The sequence below is a fragment of the Haliotis rubra genome, unplaced genomic scaffold, assembly GCF_003918875.1.
Source record: "Haliotis rubra isolate DU_JTF1 unplaced genomic scaffold, ASM391887v1 Scf199, whole genome shotgun sequence".
Lineage (NCBI taxonomy): Eukaryota > Metazoa > Mollusca > Gastropoda > Lepetellida > Haliotidae > Haliotis > Haliotis rubra.
Genome location: NW_025765991.1, coordinates 1,515,347 through 1,536,056, shown reverse-complemented (window position 1 = coordinate 1,536,056; position 20,710 = coordinate 1,515,347). Strand labels below are relative to the sequence as shown.

At 43.3% G+C, this 20,710-nt stretch overlaps 1 protein-coding gene across 1 annotated transcript in view; it reads left to right on the top strand.

The window, feature by feature from the left end:
- The window catches only part of LOC124275168, a 40,638-nt gene that overhangs the window by 1,009 nt on the left and 18,919 nt on the right, over window positions 1–20,710 (top strand). The window contains exons 2-15 of the mRNA XM_046710665.1: window positions 370–543; window positions 3,074–4,622; window positions 7,909–7,994; window positions 8,234–8,275; window positions 9,218–9,274; window positions 11,072–11,153; window positions 11,962–12,047; window positions 12,956–13,054; window positions 15,004–15,085; window positions 16,873–16,961; window positions 18,310–18,367; window positions 18,896–19,047; window positions 19,762–19,856; window positions 20,131–20,193. Of these exons, the coding sequence (XP_046566621.1) occupies window positions 406–543; window positions 3,074–4,622; window positions 7,909–7,994; window positions 8,234–8,275; window positions 9,218–9,274; window positions 11,072–11,153; window positions 11,962–12,047; window positions 12,956–13,054; window positions 15,004–15,085; window positions 16,873–16,961; window positions 18,310–18,367; window positions 18,896–19,047; window positions 19,762–19,856; window positions 20,131–20,193 (2,678 nt within the window). The 5' untranslated portion in view covers window positions 370–405. The remainder of the gene's footprint in view (window positions 1–369; window positions 544–3,073; window positions 4,623–7,908; window positions 7,995–8,233; window positions 8,276–9,217; window positions 9,275–11,071; window positions 11,154–11,961; window positions 12,048–12,955; window positions 13,055–15,003; window positions 15,086–16,872; window positions 16,962–18,309; window positions 18,368–18,895; window positions 19,048–19,761; window positions 19,857–20,130; window positions 20,194–20,710) is intronic.

The window sequence follows — 20,710 nt, the reverse complement described above, 5'->3', positions numbered from 1 at the left end:
CTGTGAGGATAAGAACTGGGTATAAAAAAAATGTTCACTAACTGACAACATGACAACTAAAGCGGTGTGAATATATGAGCATTTCAACTCCTTGTTTGAATTGATTTTGGACTAAAGGTATGTCATTCACTTCTCAAACACTATTGAACTCTGTTTACTTTTCATCAGTCATACCTTTACAACATAGATATGTCCAAAGTATCCCTAACAATACAAGGTCGAATATGCACTTGGGAATTCGTGTAGAATGGACGTCAGAAAACAAAATGAGTATTGACTGAATTTTAATTGACACCCATAGGAGATGTACAAGTGACTATGAGATGTTCCATTTGGAAACTGTATGTTTATAATGTTTATTTGTTACAGATGGAGGCATGGGTGTGGTTAAAGAAATAACACAAAATGAGTCGGGAAAAACCGTCGCTCCCATTTGGCTGGATTGTGAAACAGTCGTCAACATACCCAGAACGTGTGTACTACTTCAACACTCACAGCGGAGTGACAACATGGGAAATGCCTCATCTTGTCAAAACTAACCAAGTGAGTTGTGCAGTTGTGGCTGAAGATGAATATACTGAGTGGTGGCAACTCAGATTTGTTTCCTCGAGTTCAGTGGTATTGGATAAGGTACACTTACAGAATAGTAGATAACTACAACATATAGCTATTGTACATAAACTACCCTAACCCTTCCAGTAATATTTCGTAAACTTTCAAAGATGGCGGAAGGTATCCACTACTCTGTAATTTTACCCGTGAACTTTCCAAGTGTGCGGAAGGTATCCACTACTTTGTAATTTTACCCGTAAACTTTCAAATATGGTGGAAGGTATCAGCTATTCTGTAATCTTACCTTGGATAAAGTTGAGATATGACTGTGAACAACCTAACAAATGAATTATTGCCATTGCATTAATTGATGATGCACTTTGGAGAAGTGAAATCAACTATGCAGTGTTGCATCCCTTGTCTGTACTAGGATGTGCTGCTTCACAGACTTCCCCAGATTGTGATGACTGGTCTGTAATATTCTGAATAATGTACACTTTTGCTGTTAAACACCACTCACTCTCACCCCGAACCCCTTACAGTCCACCTCAGTAGTGTAGCACATTGAATCTGCTTTGAGAAGGGGGTTGGTGGGGTAGCCTAGTGGTTAAAGCGTTGGCTCGTCACATCGAAAACCCGGGTTCGAATCCCCACATAGGTACAATGTGCGAAGCCCATTTGTGGTGTTCCCCGCCGTGATGTTGCTGGAATATTGCTCAAAGCAGCGTAAAACCAAACTCAGTCAGTCAGTCAGTGCTTTGAGAAGGGAAGGTTGGCGGTTCAGTATTTGACCATGTCAACAAAATTTGTTAAAAGTGGTGGTGATTATTGTTCTCAATATGCAGATCAATAATCTGAAATCAGTTATTGATGAATAATCGATTGTTGTCCAGGGATTTACCTTCAGTCCTGTATTTGAGGGTCCCTGGGACTCATACTCTTAATTTTCAGGGATCCTGGTCAACAAAATGGGGGTAATTAATACTGTTATTGTATTGTGTATCATGATCATCACATTATTACAGTAATTAACTTGCAAATAATACCATAACCCAACTAGTAGCAAACTTACTGATAACTTATTGTCACTTGATTGGAATTTTTACAAAAAGTATTTGGACTTTTTCTGAGTCCCTGTGGACGCACTAATAAATTTTGTTGCGTCCATTGTCAATTTTTATGTGTATGGGACGCAGGAATTCGCATCCTGTAAATCCTTGGTTGTAGTAAACCCCTCTACAAACTTCATTTGGGGCACGTTCATAACAGGCACCGATTAATGTCACTAAGGAGACGATTGGGGATACTTCCTGTTGTGATTGGGGCGGTGGGGTAGCCTTAGTGGTTAAAGTGTTGGCTCGTCACGCCAAAGACCCGGGTTTTGAATCCCCACATGGGTAAATTGTGTGAAGCCCATTTGTGGTGTCCCCTGCTGTGATGTTGCTGGAATATTGTTAAAAGCGGCGTAAAACCAAACTCAGTCAGTCAGTCAGTCAGTCCTGTTGAGATACGCACATAAGTGTGTTGTTTACATTGCAGTCTGGAATCTGCATCAATTGTTTGTCTTGATTTAATAAACATAACAATAAGAAACATACATTCTCAAGTTGAATTTTATGTTTCATATTTTAAGCATATCTCTAATCTCCTGAACTCATTGATACTTACTGGTGCAAACAAGATGATAATTTGACCTATTATTTGATCTATCACTTCAGCACTTGATAAGAGGTAGTATTTGTTGTTTCCCTGCCTTGAGTTTGCCTTTGAGGTTATAAAACAAGGACTGGCTGACTTGGAGTCAGTATACTGTGTCAGAATGGGGCATCTATGGTTTTCTGCCAAATGGTATCATAGTGGGAAGCACTATAAGGATGGCATTTATCTGATCTAGTACAAGCAAACACACATGTACACGTCTTAATGCTCACATCTTTTCACCTCACCTGGCTCACCACACCTCACCTCACCTCGAGGGGCAGTGGGGCATCCTTGTGGTTAAGCGTTCGCTCATCACATTCGATTCCCCACATGTACAATGTGTGAAGCCCATTTCTGGTGTCCACCACCGTGATATTGCTGAAATATTTCTAAAAGTGGCATAAAACTAAACTCACTCACTCACTCACCTCACCAAAAATGATTGGAAGGACTTTATGTAAAATATAATGAAATAAACTTATAAAATGTATGAGGATCAACCATATGCTATAGTTCCATACATAAAGCTTTTTCCAATACTAACAGCTGATCTGACTCTTACATAAATACAGTTGATACTTGTCAGTGAAACTTCACCCTGTTAACTCTGTTTACATATATTGCCAGCAGCACAAATACAGAGAGGAGGGAAATAATATCCCCACATTTCTGGTGTCCCCTGTTGAGATATTGCTGGATTATTGCTAAAAGTGGCGTAAAACCAAACTCACTCATTCCTTCACATGCCTAGTATTCAGTAAATGAATTTGTTTATTGCAAGCATTTTCATGGTTCAGAAACTGTTTTACTTATATTTCAGGTGGCTAAGCCTGCAGCTCATCAAGCAGGAAGAATGCAGTTCAGTCCACCATGCAGTCCCCGCTGCTCTCCGACCGATTCCTCAGAGGACTCCCCGTACTACAGTGAAGAAGAGAAACTTGACCCCAAGAATGAACCTGTGTTTAGTCAGTTCCAGAAGAACATCTATGATCATGTCATTTCCAACTCGCCATCTCACAACAAAGATGAACTTGTAAAGCCTGTCAAAGAAGAATCTTCACCTGGACATCTGCCAAAGGTATCACCTGGAAAATGTCCAGAGAACACTAACAAGCACAAGGATAGGGAGAAAGTGTTTGTGAAGGAGTTTAAGTCTAAGCCTGATGAGAAAGTTCCTCGGGTTAAATTCAAAATAGAGACACCTGTATCAAAATTAGTGTTGAAAAAGGAAGTGAATGACAAGTCAAGGAAGTTTGCACAAGCTGACCGGCAACACTCCTTTTATATTTCCAGAGTGTTATCAGAAATCAGAAAAGGTGTTGAGTCTTCTGATAATGTTAAAACTTCCAAGAAGAAAGTGTCGTCGAAAAGTGATTCTGTTTCTAGTATTCAGAGGATGGAGCAATACTCATCACCACATAGGAGAGATGCTGGCAAGAGAGAGGTGGTCAGTTCATTTCAGCAAAAGAAAACAGAGGACAAATCTCCTCTTCCACAGAGGAGAGATACTGGCAAGAGAGAGGTGGTCTGTTCATCTCAGCATTTCAAAACCCAAAATACATCTCCTCTTCCACAGAGAAGAGATGCTGGCAAGAGAGAGGTGGTCTGTTCATCTCAGCAAAGGAAAACAGAGGACAAATCTCCACTGCCACAGAAGAGACATGCTGGCAAGAGAGAAGTGGTGTGTGCATTGCAGCATAAAATAACGCAGGACAAATCCCCTACCTCTGCTAAGGCAGGTCAGTCTTCTAATCAAGTGCTATTGAAACAGGACATAGTGCGTGAGAGCATACGTAGTTCATCGAGCAAAGGTTTGTTGACACGTAAAAGAAGGATTTCAAATTCTTCCACTGATGATGTTGTACCTGAAAAAATTGCGGCAAAAGGTACATTGTCTTTCAGAATATCAGTTGGAGAGAAGAGGAAGGTTATATTAAGTCCTGAAAGAAGGAAGACTGCTAAAAGTAGCCGACATTCATCGGGTGATTCATTCGACCTGAATGTGGAAGATGAAACGGTAGCAGAACATCTTCACCTTGACAATCAAACTACCTCAAGTGTTGGTGTTCAATCATCTGTGTTTGAAAGATTGAATGTTCCAAGTAAAGTTAGTCCATTGAGCATTCCAGGGAGAGACCCTGCAGTCAGGACACAGAAACCTAATCATCGACCAGACATCAGGAGGGTGGTCTCATCGGACAGTGAGCCTAACACTAACAACAGCGCCCCTGGAGACCCCCCCGGGGCTTGCCCCCCATCACAGGCAGATAGACTTGATCGTGTCCAAGAGTGGGTAGATCTTATCAAGGGCTGTCAGGAGGTCCAACCAGAAACACCGGTTTGGTCTCAGGCTCCTGATTCAGTGCAAGGTAAATTAGTATCCTTGGAAACACTACTTTGTTCCTGCTTTCCGCATGGTGTCTCATTTAGGTGGAACTTTGGAGTAAGGATTGTCCTCATGGCCTGGGTTAGGATTGGTTCCCATGACCTGGGTTAGGATTGGTCATCTGCATCTGGGTTAGGATTGGTCCTTCTAGACTAGGTTAGGATTGGTTATTATCCCCCGTGTTTGGGGGAAGCGGGGGATGTAGTGTTAGGCTCCATCCGTCCGTCCGTACATACACATGAATTAGAATATCTTAAGAACTGTTGACTAGATTCTTTTCATATTTTGTACCTATGTTCATCACAGTATAAGAAAGGTCCCAGTCAGGTTTGGTGACCTTGACCTTTATTTCAAGATCACAATGGGACTTGAACGGTTTATTCTTGTCAGCAAGATATCTCAAGAGCCACTCACTATAGTCAGTCAACTGCCTTTTGGCACCCTGTTTTTCACAATTTACCTTTTAACCAAAAATGCCTTCAAAATGTTTTTGTGCATACGCTTTTTATATCTTATGACCTATCCAAGGTTTAAATTTCATAATTTTATGTCAATTATTAAAGCTTCTTCTTAAGAAGCCATCTTATAAAAATATGAAAAATAGAAGTAGTTATACAAGGGAGTAAAATGTTACGATGGAACAGCCAACAACATGGTGTGACACGCGTGCATCTTGTTTACATTGTTACGCCTGCAAGCAAATCTACAGGGACTGTATATTCATCATAAATCCATTTTAAACAAGTCTGTAAAGACTGGTTGCTTGATCTTTTGTATCTATATCCAAATTTGAGCAACAGCTTGCATATGGTATGCTTTGATACAATGATGTCATGGTCTTCGTTTGAACAATATTTTTTTCAGTTTGCTTGACAATATGGATCGATGTAACCGACGCATGATGTCCCTCACAACCCTTCTATCGAATTCATCAAGCTTTGTTTTCTTTGCATGTTTTGAGAAGGTCCCCGCAAGGTCCCCGATTTAACTGCCATGTAATCGTCAGGCTCTGAAATAGTGTCATGGGAGATAACTCTTTGCAATATTCTTTTGCAGATCTTCGTGGCATTAAATGTCATCTGGAGAAACATACAATTAAAAAAAAAGAGCTTTTTTTTTCGCTTTGCCTCGTGCTTGAAAAAGTTGTAAACTCTTTTGATGATTTGCCGGTCATCTTTGTACAACATCGTTTTCCCTACAACCTGTGCGTGTTGACGATCTTGACATCACTTAAGCGTGCTAATGTAAATACCCGTGCACGTACATATCATGCTGACACAGATTTTACAGTGTTGTTGGCTTTTCCGTCAGGTGTGTTAACCCCTCGTAAAACTCTCCACAGTTTTACAATTATTATATGACAGTTTTAAAGGCAAAATCTTTAATAATCGTGTTAAAATTACTAAAATCGATATCTTGTTAGGTCACGGTATACAATTACCATATGAACAGAGCAGTGTTTTACAATATTCAGGAGTTTTATGTAAATTGTGAAAAACAGGGTGCCAAAAGTTAAGTTGACGCTCTATAGATTTTCTTCATATTCAACACCACGCTTTATCTGGGGAAGGCGCAGGGCCCAGTTGATTTTGGTAACCTTCACGTAATTTTCAAGGTCATGGCGACACTTTGAAGATTTCAGCACGTTAACCTGCATGTTAAGCTATCTTAAGAACCGTTCCCTGGATTTTCTTCATATTCAACACCAAGCTTTATCTAGGGAAGGCGCAGGGTCAAACCAATTTTGGTGACCTTCACTTAGTTTTCAAGGTCACAAAGACACTTTGAAGATTTCACTATGTTAACCTGCATGTTAAGATAGTCAGCAAGATATCACAAAAAACATTCACTGGATATTTTTTCATATTTGACAGCAAGCTTCATCTAATAAAGGTTCAGGGCCCAGTCAATTTTGGTGACCTTCACATAATTTTCAAGGTCACTGCGACACTTAGAAGATTTTTTCATGTTAACCTGAATTCACTGGATTTTCTTCATAGACTTTCAAGACTTCACTTGAATGTTTTTCAATAAGCAATTTCTTTACTACCAGTGTTGCATATTTCATACACTATGACATTCATGTCAAGGTCAAAGTCAGTCTTGAAAATATTTGTGTGTTTTAACAACTAAAGAGAAGATATCAAGAAAGGTTGACTGGTCATGTTTTTGTTGACATTTAACTTCATCTTAAACTTTCATTACTTTTTAAGTTTGATTTCATAATTTGCGGCGGGGGATTATGCCACCTTAGTGGCAATGCTTGTTTGCATCTCGGTTCGGATTGGTCCTTAGGACCTGGGTTAGGATTGGTCCTCATGGCCTGGGTTAGGGTCCCCCATGACCTGGGTTAGGATTGGTCCTCATGGCCTTGGTTAGGATTGGTCCTCATGGCCTTGGTTAGGATTGGTCCTCATGGCCTGGGTTAGGATTGGTCCTCATGGCCTTGGTTAGGATTGGTCCTCATAACCTGGTTTAGAATTGGTCCCCATGACCTGGGTAAAGATTGGTCCCCATGACCTGGGCTAGGATTGGTCCTCATGGCCTTGGTTAGGATTGGTCCTCATAACCTGGTTTAGGATTGGTCCCCATGACCTGGGTAAAGATTGGTCCCCATGACCTGGGCTAGGATTGGTCCTCATGGCCTGGGTTAGGATTGGTCCTCATGGCCTGGGTTAGGATTGGTCCTCATGGCCTGGGTTAGGATTGGTCCTCATGACCTGGGTTAGGGTTGGTCCTCATGGCCAGGGTTGGGATTGGTCCTCATGACCTGGGTAAAGATTGGTCCCCATGACCTGGGCTAGGATTGCTCCTCATGGCCTGGGTTAGGATTGGTCCTCATGGCCTGGGTTAGGATTGGTCCTCATGTCCTGGGTTAGGATTGGTCCTCATGACCTGGGTTAGGATTGGTCCTCATGACCTGGGTTAGAATTGTCATCTGCCTCTGGGTAATCTTTATCTGAGTAAGGATTAGTCACTTGTTTAGGATAGGTTGCAACGTTAACCTAAATTAGACATTTTCCATTGTGTGGTAAAGCGGCGTAAAACCAAACTCAGTCAGTCAGCCATTGTGTGGTACCTACAGCAAGAAATAATGAGGAATAGCATGAAGCTTCAGAGCGTGGCCTGGTTCTGAGTCATCATACCTCAGATATGTTGCTGTCTTTGCCTGGCCAGTGGTATGTTAATTACAAGTCTCATTGTTAAAGCAGGAGTATAGCAGGATTCATTAAGTCTGTCTGTACAGTATGATGTGGTGCATGTTTCAGCCTTCCAGGGACATCCCCATAATGAGGCAGAGATCTGTGACATGGAGGTGGACGAAGACACAGATGAGGAACAGATGGTTATAGATGTAAACAGCACCAATAATCTTTCAGCATTCAAACTTAACACTGTCCATAAACTGATAGTACATAAATGTTTTAACTTTTATAAATATTAAGTACATGTTAAATGTTATATTCTGCTCTTGGACACTTTGTCTGTTGTGTGGAAACTGGTGATTTAGTATCAGTCCTTTTTTGTAATTTAAAACAACCAACTTATAGATTGCCATTTGTATAACTGCTTTATCATCTTTGCTTGTTTCAGCTTCAAGAAGTCAGAGGAGAGTTGGAGCTCAGTTCTAGTCAGGTAGGTGTGGTAATATGTGGGATCTTTTGTAGTAACATGTGTTACATGTGATTCCCAAATTCAAACTAAATGTGTACCTGAAATAAGACCACCACCATATAGCTGGAATATTGCTGAGTGCGGCTTTAAACTACCAGCCAACCATATTCTGTTTTCCAAACTGAAGGGTTGTAGTCAGACAAGAAATGGAATGTTGCTAATAAAGAGACTTGATGTCGGTTCAAATAACGAATAAACAAAAAAGTCTGTATGCCTTTGTATTCTTAGTATTAGGGACCCTGTTCCTGTAAGTGCCTCTTGTCCAGCTTCTAATGCGAGCACCCATGAAGGTCCGGGTTAAAATGAACCTTCAGTAACCCATGCTTGTCATAAGAGGCGACTAACGGGATATGGTGGTCAGGCTCGCTGGCTTGGTTGACACATGTCATCGGTTCCCAATTACGCAGATCAATGCTCATGTTGTTGGTCACTGGATTGTCTGGTCCATACTCAATTATTTACAGACCGCCGCCATATAGCTGGAATATTGCCGAGTAAAACTAAACTCACTCACTCATTCTAATGTGAGAGTAATGTTTGTAAGCACCCATGTCTCCTCACACTGACAATGTACAGGAAGATACAGGGGTTTACATACACAAAAGTGGGCTTCAGGGTTACAAGCAAATGCTATAACTAAGCCCAATGCCCTCTTGGTTGGAACCCCTGTGCTTCTTTCAATGGCCTTGGGGGGCGGTGGGGTAGCCTAATGGTTCAGGCGTTGGCTCGTCACGCCGAAGACCCAGGTTTGAATCCCCACATGGGTACAATGTGTGAAGCCCATTTCTGGTGTCCCCCGCCGTGATGTTGCTGGAATATTGCTAAAAGCGGTGTAAGACCAAACTCAGTCAGTCGATGGCCTTGGTTGTGTGTGCTGCCACATGTGTGTGTTTTCTGTTGCAGTCAGAGTTTTACCTGTCTCCACCATGTCCTGCTACACAGAGTGAAACAGTCTCACAGGTGAGATCCTGAAACATAGAATGATCTTTGTTTGAAATTATAAACCACTTATAGGTTATGATATATGTTTTGTCAGTTGAAACATATTTAAATTTTAATCTGCGTTTGCATTACAAATGATAGTATTTACTTAGAGAAAGTGTCATAGATATAACAGATGTGGTTCTCTGTCCAGGTGTCAGGTGGTGGACACCTGTGTGAGGGTGTCAGTTTGCCAGGTGTCATTGTCAGGCATCAGAATCTGGTGGTGGACACTTGTGTATGAGCGTCAGGCACCTGTATCTGGTGGTGAATACCTGTGTGTGTCAGTTTGCCAGGTGTCATTGTCAGGCACCTGTATCTGGTGGTGGACACCTGTGTGAGTGTCAGTTTTGCCAGGTGTCATTGTCAGGCATCAGTATCTGGTGGTTGACACCTGTGTGAGTGTCAGTTTGCCAGGTGTCATTGTCAGGCACCTGTATCTGGTGGTGGACACTTGTGTGAGTGTCAGTTTGCCAGGTGTCATTGTCAGGCACCTGTATCTGGTGGTGGACACTTGTGTGAGTGTCAGTTTGCCAGGTGTCATTGTCAGGCACCTGTATCTGGTGGTGGACACCTGTGTGAGTGTCACCTATCTGGTGGTGGTTTGCCAGGTGTCATTGTCAGGCACTTGTATCTGGTGGGTGGTGGACACCTGTGTGAGTGTCAGTTTTGCCAGGTGTCATTGTCAGGCATCAGTATCTGGTATCTGTGTGGTGTCAGAGGTGTCATTGTCACACCTGTATCTGGTGGTGGACACCTGTGTGGGTAGCCAGTTTGCCAGGTGTCATTGTCAGGCACCTGTATCTGGTGGTGGACACTTGTGTGAGTGTCAGGTTCATTGCCAGTATCTGGTGTCATTGTCAGGCACCTGTATCTGGTGGTGGACACCTGTGTCATTGTCAGGCACCTGTATCTGGTGGTGGACACCTGTGTGAGTGTCAGTTTGCCAGGTGTCATTGTCAGGCACCTGTATCTGGTGGTGGACACCTGTATCTGGTGGTTGACACCTGTGTCAGTTTTGTCATTGTCAGGCACTTGTATCATGTGAGTGTCAGTTTTGCCAGGTGTCATTGTCAGGCATCAGTATCTGGTGGTTGACACCTGTGTGAGTGTCAGTTTGCCAGGTGTCATTGTCAGGCACCTGTATCTGGTAGTGGACACTTGTGTGAGTGTCAGTTTGCCAGGTGTCATTGTCAGGCACCTGTATCTGGTGGTGGACACTTGTGTGAGTGTCAGTTTGCCAGGTGTCATTGTCAGGCACCTGTATCTGGTGGTGGACACTTGTGTGAGTGTCAGTTTGCCAGGTGTCATTGTCAGGCACCTGTATCTGGTGGTGGACACCTGTGTGAGTGTCAGTTTTGCCAGGTGTCATTGTCAGGCATCAGTATCTGGTGGTTGACACCTGTGTGAGGAGTGTCAGTTTGCCAGGTGTCATTGTCAGGCACCTGTATCTGGTGGTGGACACTTGTGTGAGTGTCAGTTTGCCAGGTGTCATTGTCAGGCACCTGTATCTGGTGGTGGACACCTGTGTGTGTCAGTTTGCCAGGTGTCATTGTCAGGCACCTGTATCTGGTGGTGGACACCTGTGTGAGTGTCAGTTTGCCAGGTGTCATTGTCAGGCACCTGTACCTGGTGGTGGACACCCGTGTATGAGTGTCAGTCACCTGTATCTGGTAGTTGACACCTGTGTGAGTGTCAGTCTGCCAGGTGTGGTTCTCTGCCCATGTGTCAGGTTATTAACACCTGTGTGAGTGTCAGTGTGGTTTTCTGTTCCAGGGCCTCTGTCTGGTGGTGGACACAAGTGTGATGATCGGTCATCTGAAGCCTCTCTCTGACCTGCATGATGAGGAAATACAAGGTGATACGAACATTATTCATTGTTATGTGACACAAGCTTTGCCTTCTCATCAGGAGGAGGACAAGCACATAGATGGACACACGTTTTGAAGAGTCAGTTTTCAATGTAGGGTGTTAGATTGTGACATGGTATCAGAGTTGGATCTTTACTGAAAGCTCCTAACAGGGATTGCTCCCTTCCCTTGTATCTAATGTCAGGGTATTGAAGGCATCAAGCTGTGTGGCCTACCTTGCATCTCATGTCATACAAGTGCTGTCATACAAGTACTGACGTTTAGTGCTTACCCTGAGATTGTGGGTTCAATCTCAGATGGGACCAAACCCCCCAAAAGTACTAGAATGTATACGTAAATGACAAAGTGTAATCCCATACATAAACATACATTACATACACGAGCTACTTGTTTCCCAATGTAAATGAAGTTCCATCACTAATGCATGCTATATTTTTTATAACTGAGATTGATAAGTGTTTGAAACCATACACTCAGCTTCTGCACTTACTTGTATTTAGGGGTGGTGAGGTAGCCTAATGGTTCGCTCATCACACCGAAGTCCCAGGTTTGATTCCCCTCAATGTGTGAAGCTCATTTCTGGTGTCCCCTTCCGTGATATTGCTGGAATATTGCTAACAGCGGCGCACAACCATACTCACTTACAACTTGTATTTAGTATCATAGTTGAAACATGTGCTATGTCATATCCAGAACAATATACTGTGTTTCCGACTGGGTTTTGGGTGAAAGCTTGTAAACTCTGCTGATGTGTGTTTGTGAAAGACACTGGACTCAGTGACTCTTGTGTTGCAGGGTTCGGGCTGCCAACGCTGGTGTTTCCCTGGGTGGTGCTGCAGGAACTCGATGCTCTCAAGGACAACCGGGCACGGCTCTCTCTTGTATGTTGACAGTTGTTTGGGGGAAGGACAAAAGCCTAAAAAATGTCTTTGACAAATTCCACCTTGTGGTGAATTGCACAAAAGCTCCTTTGGGACAAACAACACTGTGATTATACTGTAAATCCTGAAATTAATGTGTCACCTTATTAATGTATCTTGACCTTAGCATGTGGACGAAGTTTAACTTATTCAGCCTATCTTCTGAAAATCAGCATAAGACGAACTGTTCCTCCTAACACTGGGCCCCATCCTTTGAGGATGTCTCTCTCTGTTTGTTTCTTGTTTACTGCCCCACTCAGCAATATTCCAGCTATATGACGGTGGTCTGTAAGTAATCGAGTCTGGACAAGACAATCCAGTGATCAACATCATGAGCATCACCCTACATAGTCAGGATATGATGACATGTGTCAACCAAGTCAGAGAGCCTGACCACCCAATCCAATAAGTCACCTCTTGCGACAGTCATGGGTTGCTGAAGACCAGTTCTAACCCGTATCTACAGGGGTGTTAAAAGATGTCAAGTTTAACACGTAACATGATAGTTTCTTAAACACTATTTTCCATGGGTATGAAAATAATAAACAGCATTATATTGTTTGGTAAAGAGTGCTCACTGCTGTGTACCAAATTCACATTAAATATGGACCATTTTGCAACTCATCATTCTCATTTGGAGACAAACAGACTGCACTGCCAGGTAATCTTTAAGGCATCTTGAGAGAAAACCAAATATGGCTGCCTTTAAATGAGCAAGTGCAAATCAGAAGTTGCATTTTTAGCAGATAATCTCATTGGTTTATTTTGAATACTTTTTAAGATATCACCTGATGTAACATATTTTCTTGGTGTAATTAGAAACGGATTTCACAGAAATTCCACAATGATGATGCTTCTCTCCCTTACAGTCCATGAGCTGTCAGAGCAAGGCGAGCCGAGCTGTGAAGTACATCAATGCCTGCTTCACTGGGAGACACCCCAGAGTAACAGGACAGTCTCATAGGGAGGTGAGTTCACTTGGAGACACCCCAGAGTAACAGAATAGTCTCATAGTGAGGTGAGTTCACCGGGAGACAACCCAGAGTAACAGGACAGTCTCATGGTGAGGTGAGTTCACTGGGAGACACCCCAGAGTAACAGAACAGTTTCATAGTGAGGTGATTTTCACTGGGAGACACCCCAGAGTAACAGAATAGTCTCATAGTGAGGTGAGTTCACTGGGAGACACCCCAGAGTAACAGGACAGTCTCATAGTGAGGTGATTTTCACTGGGAGACACCCCAGAGTAACAGGACAGTTTCATAGTGAGGTGAGTTCACTGGGAGACACCCCAGAGTAACAGAACAGTTTCATAGTGAGGTGGGTTCACTGGGAGACACCCCAGAGTAACAGGACAGTTTCATAGGGAGGTGAGTTCACCGGGAGACACTCCAGAGTAACAGGACAGTCTCATAGTGAGGTGATTTTCACTTGGAGACACCCCAGAGTAACAGAATAGTCTCATAGTGAGGTGAGTTCACTGGGAGACACCCCAGAGTAACAGAACAGTTTCATAGTGAGGTGGGTTCACTGGGAGACACCCCACAGTAACAGAACAGTCTCATGGTGAGGTGAGTTCACCGGGAGACACCCCAGAGTAACGGGACAGTTTCATAGTGAGGTGGGTTCACTGGGAGACACCCCAGAGTAACAGGGCAGTTTCATAGTGAGGTGAGTTCACTGGGAGACACCCCATAGTAAAAGAACAGTTTCATAGTGAGGTGGGTTCACTGGGAGACACCCCAGAGTAACAGAACAGTTTCATAGTGAGGTGGGTTCACTGGGAGACACCCCACAGTAACAGGACAGTTTCATAGTGAGGTGATTTTCACTGGGAGACACCCCAGAGTAACAGAACAGTTTCATAGTGAGGTGGGTTCACTGGGAGACACCCCAGAGTAACGGGACAGTTTCATAGTGAGGTGGGTTCACTGGGAGACACCCCAGAGTAACGGGACAGTTTCATAGTGAGGTGAGTTCACTGGGAGACACCCCAGAGTAAAAGAACAGTTTCATAGTGAGGTGAGTTTACTGGGAGACACCCTAGAGTAAAAGAACAGTCTCATAGTGAGGTGAGTTCACTTGGAGACACCCCAGAGTAACAGAATAGTCTCATAGTGAGGTGATTTTCACTTGGAGACACCCCAGAGTAACAGGACAGTCTCATAGTGAGGTGAGTTCACCAGGAGACACCCCACAGTAACAGGACAGTCTCATGGTGAGGTGAGTTCACTGGGAGACACCCCAGAGTAACAGGACAGTCTCATAGTGAGGTGAGTTCACTTGGAGACACCCGAGAGTAACAGAACAGTCTCATGGTGAGGTGAGTTCACTGGGAGACACCCTAGAGTAACAGGGCAGTCTCATAGTGAGGTGAGTTCACTGGGAGTCACCCCAGAGAAAAGGTGCAGTCTCATGATGAGGTGAGTTCACCGGGAGCCAGCCCAGAGTAACGTGACAGTCTCATAATGAGGTGAGTTCACCGGGAGCCAGCCCAGAGTAACGGGACAGTCTCATAGTGAGGTGAGTTCACTGGGAGCCACCCCAGATTAATGGGACAGTCTCATAATGAGGTGAGTTGACTGAGAGACACCCAAGAGTAACGGGACAGTCTCATGGTGAGGTGAGTTTACTGGGAGACATCCTAGAGTCTCATAGAGAAGTGAGTATGTTAGGAAGCTTCCTAGAGTCTTGGAGAGTAATGAGATCTCTAGATTCTCATAATGAGGTTATTTCTCCCAGTCTTCCTTGAGTCCGCTTCCAAATACCTGCTTCATTGGGTGGGTGGGGGATTTAATGTCTCCTCTCTGTCAGGCACACATATCCTCCCAGCAACTTGCATCTCTGTTATGTTTGCCATGTCATGGTAGTATCTGTATGTCCAGGATATAATGAGAACATACTCTATGTGTTACAGGCTGCGGAGACGGTGGAGGGGCTGGAGATTGAATGTAATGATGACAGGGTACTACAGTGTTGTTTGCAGTTCAGAAACAAGTGTGAGTCATTTCCCCTTGTACTGTAACAGCCTCATAAACTAGAGCTGTGTAAGATCACTATATGGCAACGGTTCATTTGTCATGATTCATTTATTGAATTCCCAGGCTCACTGAATATTTAGCAGAGACGAATCTGTGTTTTGACATTTGCTCATGATGATTATGAGGTGAGGTGAGGTGAAATTGGGTTTTACGTCGTGCTTGAGAATATTTCGCTCATATGACGACGTGCATGCATGTGTATGTGTATGTGCGGCTGCTTGTACTAGCCCAGACTTAAGCTGGTTTTATAGTGCTAGCCCACTGAGATACCATGCCGCAGTGAAGCATGAATACCCCACTCAGACACATTATACTGACTCCGAGCCGACCAGTCCTTGTTGTACCCATTAATGCCGAGCGCCAGGCAGGGACCAACAAGTACCATATTTTAACGTCTTTTTGGTATGACGCGGTCGGGGATCGAGCCCGCGACCTTCCACTCTCCGGGCGGACGCTCTAACCCCTACACCACGGAGGCGGTCGATTATGAAGTGATAGTGCAGAGAATATGAAATAAACTTTCAACATTTTATATCTTTCATGAGTCCTGTTATCTTGGATCAGAACCATGCTGTACTCACATGGACTGTGATATTTCAGAGATTGAACATACATGGGTTAAGCCACAGTTCGTGTTCAGTCCTGTGTTTTGGAAATCTTCTTCCATCATCTTTTATGTTGCACTTTTCATTGTTCATAAGAGCATCCAATCAGTACAACACGGGGGCATAAACAACATGTGTTCTTCAAATGTTACTCACATTTTAGACCCGTGAAGAATCGGGGTAGAATAGGTCTTCAGCAACCCATGCTTGCCGCAAACGGCGACTATGCTTGTCGTAAGAGGTGACTAACGGGATCGGGTGGTCAGACTCGCTGACTTGGTTGACACATGTCATCGGTTCCCAATTGTGCAGATCGATGCTCATGCTGTTGATCACTGGATTGTCTGGTCCAGACTCGATTATCTACAGCCCGCTGCCATATAGCTGGAATAATGCTGAATGCGGCGTAAAACTAAACTCACTCACTCATTACTCACATGTTAAGCATCTGTGGATGCTTGGCAGCATATGTTTGACAGTCTACCGATGTAGATGTAGGTGACAATCATTGTGTATTACCAATGTAATCTTTAGAAAAGTCACTTTTGTGCACCTATCAATTTGTTCTCAACAAAGCCAGTGGTAGAAGCTGTTACAATGGATAAAAGCACTACCTAGCTGGAGGGCAAGGCTCTCCACATAACATACTGTTTCAACAATCAGTGACTGCATCTTCTGCTAGGTATTTAAGGACTAAAAGTGGTTTAGGGGTTTGACTTACTTTTAAGGAATTTTCCGAAGGTATGTCCCCAAAGATAGTAATGTCCCAGACTTTTGTTTCTATATATATATACACCTTCACTTTAAACTCTGTTGCAGTTAGTGGGGTAGCCTAGCGGTTAAAGCGTTCGCTCGTCACGCCGAAGGCCCGGGTTCGATTCCCCACATGGGTACAACTTGTGAAGCCCATTTGTGGTGTCCCCTGCCGTGATATTGCTGGAATATTGCTAAAAACGGCGTAAAACCATACTCAGCTCAGCACAGCTGTTGCAGTTAGGGGGCAGTGGGGTAGCCTAGTGGTTAAAGCATTCACTCATCACGCTGGGTACAATGTGTGAAGCCCATTTCTGATGTCCCTACCATAATGTTGCTGGAATATTGCTAAAAGCAGCTTAAGACTAAACTTACTCACTGTTGCAGTTCGGGCTTCCAATGTGATTCTTCTGTCAGAGGATGTCAACCTGTGTAACAAAGCCATGATGTGTGGACTGGAAGCCGGCAGCATCAAGGTAGGTACCACACGTCTCTGTGTGTGTTGGTATACATAGTTAGTTGATTGTGAATATATTACAATATGTAAAACCTTTAAAACGTTCTTGGACAGTTCAGTGCCTTGCTACGACCTCTAGTTGACTAGTGCCTCCAGTTAACCATGTGACTTCCCTGTCTTGTCATTCTCTTTCTTGTCACACCTGGGTGCGGACATGTTGCTTGGCTGTCCCTCTTGACTGTGGTTTTACTGTTGTGCGAATACTGCTTAGGTTTATATGCCTAGACGAAGAGGTGTCAGTTTTGCGCCTACCTGAATGATGATGATTTTGCAGCATATCGCCTTGTTGGCTCACGTAGAGTTGCAGATAGATATTGGAAGAGAGGGGACAAACATGGTCCGTCCGCCCCTACAAAATCTCAACACAGACCCTTTAAGAAGGCGCATAGAATGTCTCATTCGTTGGATTAAGATGACTTATTGGACACTCCATCTGTTTCTTATGTGTCTGAGAATTTGTGACGACTGTTTCATCCCTCGGACCCTACTTAAGTCCTCATCAGCTACTATACGGATAGTCGTCGTTCATAGTTCTGGAGAGCGGGCGGTCTCAATGTTTCCCCATTTCTCACCTTTGGCAGACAACACTAGAGACTCGGCAATTGTGCCTTCCACCATTGTTACCTTGGATGCAAGTGACGATGTTACTGTGAGGGATCCCTCTTTCTTCAGCGTTTTTTACGGGACCAGCGTTCCTTCCTTCTTACATGACTACCCTAGGATCGGTGATCCCACCTTCTTCTACGAGTATCTCAGGATCAGCGAATCTTATAGGTTCATTGATCTTCTCTACAGGCTTTAGCGCACCTTTAATGCCACCTGCTCCAATCTTCAACCCATATCTTCTTCCCGGGATTGTTGAATCCCCCTTGAACCGCTTTCGACATGCAGACAGCAAGTCTACTTGCAATTTGAGTTCGGCGTTCTTCCTGGGATCGGCGATCTACTCTTCAGCGGCCTTCAATCCACATGCTACGAACTTGCTGGGTTCTTCGACCGCTCCAGTGTCTTCTTTCCACTTCAGATCGGCGATCTCGACTTCGGCAGTTTCTCTTGGATCACCGATCCCTTATTCACCATCCTCTGCATTATAGGGGGCATTGGGGAGTGTTCGGGCGAGGGACTCAGGGAGGCCAGGAACTTTGCTTAGGAGCATGTTTCCACTTCAAGGTTGGCATAAGAGAAAGAGCGTGTAATACGTGAGATAGGATAAGTATTATAAATATACAATTTACATTTAACATTCACAAATATGTTACCTTTGAAATTAGTTGAGAATGTTCTCAGCATGAAAGATATTGTTTCAGAATATCCATGAAATCTTGGTTCTGTCAAATGCTGTTCAAGACCAAAGAAGCAATCAAGGTAGGTTTTTGCTGACAGAATGGCAAAATATTTTTACAAGATATAGCTTAGTGGTTAAAGCATTTGCTTGTCAAACCAAAGACCTTTGTTCAATTCCCCACATGGGTACATTGTGTGAAGCCCATTTCTGATGCCCCCTGTCATGACATTACAGGAATATTGCTAAAAGTGACATAAAACTATACTCACCCACTGACTTATTCACTTTTGTTAAGTGACTGTCTTTGTTGATATTCTAAACTGTTGACTGCATATCCAGGTGAGACACAGTGCTATTGGAATATTTTTAACATATATCATCTTTATCAATCCTGATTTTTTGGTTATTTTATGCATAGCATACCTCTAGAAAAAGACTGTCATGTCGACTTCAACCTTTCTCTCTTAGGTAGTGTGAATTCATTCAGTTAGCGTAGTTTATTGTGATTTATCTTTGTGCATTCCCCCTTCTCCAACAATCCGGGATTCGCCCTGAATTTGATATCCTTGCCATCTGTTCTGTTATGTATTTACATCATATTTTGACAGAATCAAATGTAGCACCAGAGATAGCAGTCATGTCACAGTCATATCCCCAACCAGGGTCACAGGGGCCACGCCCCCACAGCCCCTCACTCACACCAGACAAACACCATCAAACAACATCAGTCACTCCTTGTCGTAAGGTGAACCGAGTCCAGGTAAGAAATCACTGAGAACTCAACCTTGCAATATCTATATAGCTGCCAATATCCCGAGGTATTTTCTACTTGTCACAGATTTGTAGCTACATTACAAAAATATTATTTCTTCCTTAATTCATATGAATCATGTGCCAGGCTATGGATGAAAATAGTGCATGGTGTCTTGTAAAAGTGGTCTAATGCAATGCTTTTTATCCATAAACAAAATATGCAGGGGTGGCTATTTTCAGCTGATCCTCAGATTTCCACCAATTCTATTTAAAATTTATCAATTCAAATCCCCCATTCAATTTCACAATAAGTTTTCAGCTGAAAATAGATTTTCCCGTTGCAATCCCTGAATATGTTATGTTTGGGAATACAATTTCTTTCTACCAAGATTTGAACCCACACTCTTAGAGTAAGGCACTTAATCACTAGCACACAATGTCTGCAATCTTACCCACTCTGCCACCGCTTCTTCCACAAGAATGGAAGTCATCAGGTGTCACATTTTGGTATTAATGAAAAGTCATAAAGACATTAAAGAAATTACACTCCAGTGAATGGAAGGCAATTATTTGGCCTGACATTGGCTTTATGACAGTATCTTGATTACTGACAGTTTGGACATCTTATATTTTTGTTTTGCAAAAGACGCTCTACTCGTTGCTGTAGTCAGAAAGAAGGTTCAAGGTGAAGGCTGTTTGATATCTGAACCCTTTTTTGCAGATTGATGAAATGGTGGTGAAGGTCAAGGCTGTGGTCAAGGACACACTTGGTCTGGTTCTTGAGACTGAGATGAAAGCAGCATATGACGACATTTGGTGAGGGAGATGTCAAACACTAACAGACTCATTGTGTCCCGAGCATGTCATTTTTGAAAGCTGACAGCCGCTTCTGTTACTGTACAACTATCTGAAGTAAATGATAAGTTTTGAACTAAACAGACATAATAGGACACACAGTATTAACTGAAAAGAATCAAAGGAATTCCCTTTTGTATGTGAAATAGCTTTTGAGTTTGAAAGACAATTAGCTGTAGTTGTTCAGCAGTGATCCTTGCCATGAGTATATATCCATGTGTGGTTGTGTTACTAGGAAGTCTGTTGTCTACAGAAAGCCCCCCTGGTCTGCTGTAGACATCATGGAATCCATCAAAAAGTAAGTCCTGGGCTGGTGTCAGTCATTTTGCTTTAGGTGTTGCGCTTTTATGTCCTCTTGTCATGCCTCTGTTGTGGTCCTTGTTGGCTTCAGTTTGTTTGGCTGCCATATTGCTGGAATATTGCTGAATGCAGCGTTAAACAACAACCAATCTGTTTGCTTGTAACCACCTTTTCTGAAGCCCGCTGTCATGTCTGTGTCATGCTACCATGTCGTGTTATCATGTCTGTCATGGTGCTTTATGTCATGGATCATGTCTGTCATGGTGCTTGATGTCATGCCTGTCATGGTGTTTGATGTCATGTCTATCATGGATCATGTCTGTCATGGTGCGTGATGTCATGTCTGTCATGGTGTTTGATGTCATGTCTATCATGTCTGTCATGGTGCGTGATGTCATGTCTGTCATGGTGTTTGATGTCATGTCTGTCATGGTGTGTCATGTCTATCATGGATCATGTCTGTCATGGTGTGTGATGTCATGTCTGTCATGGTGTTTGATGTCATGTCTATCATG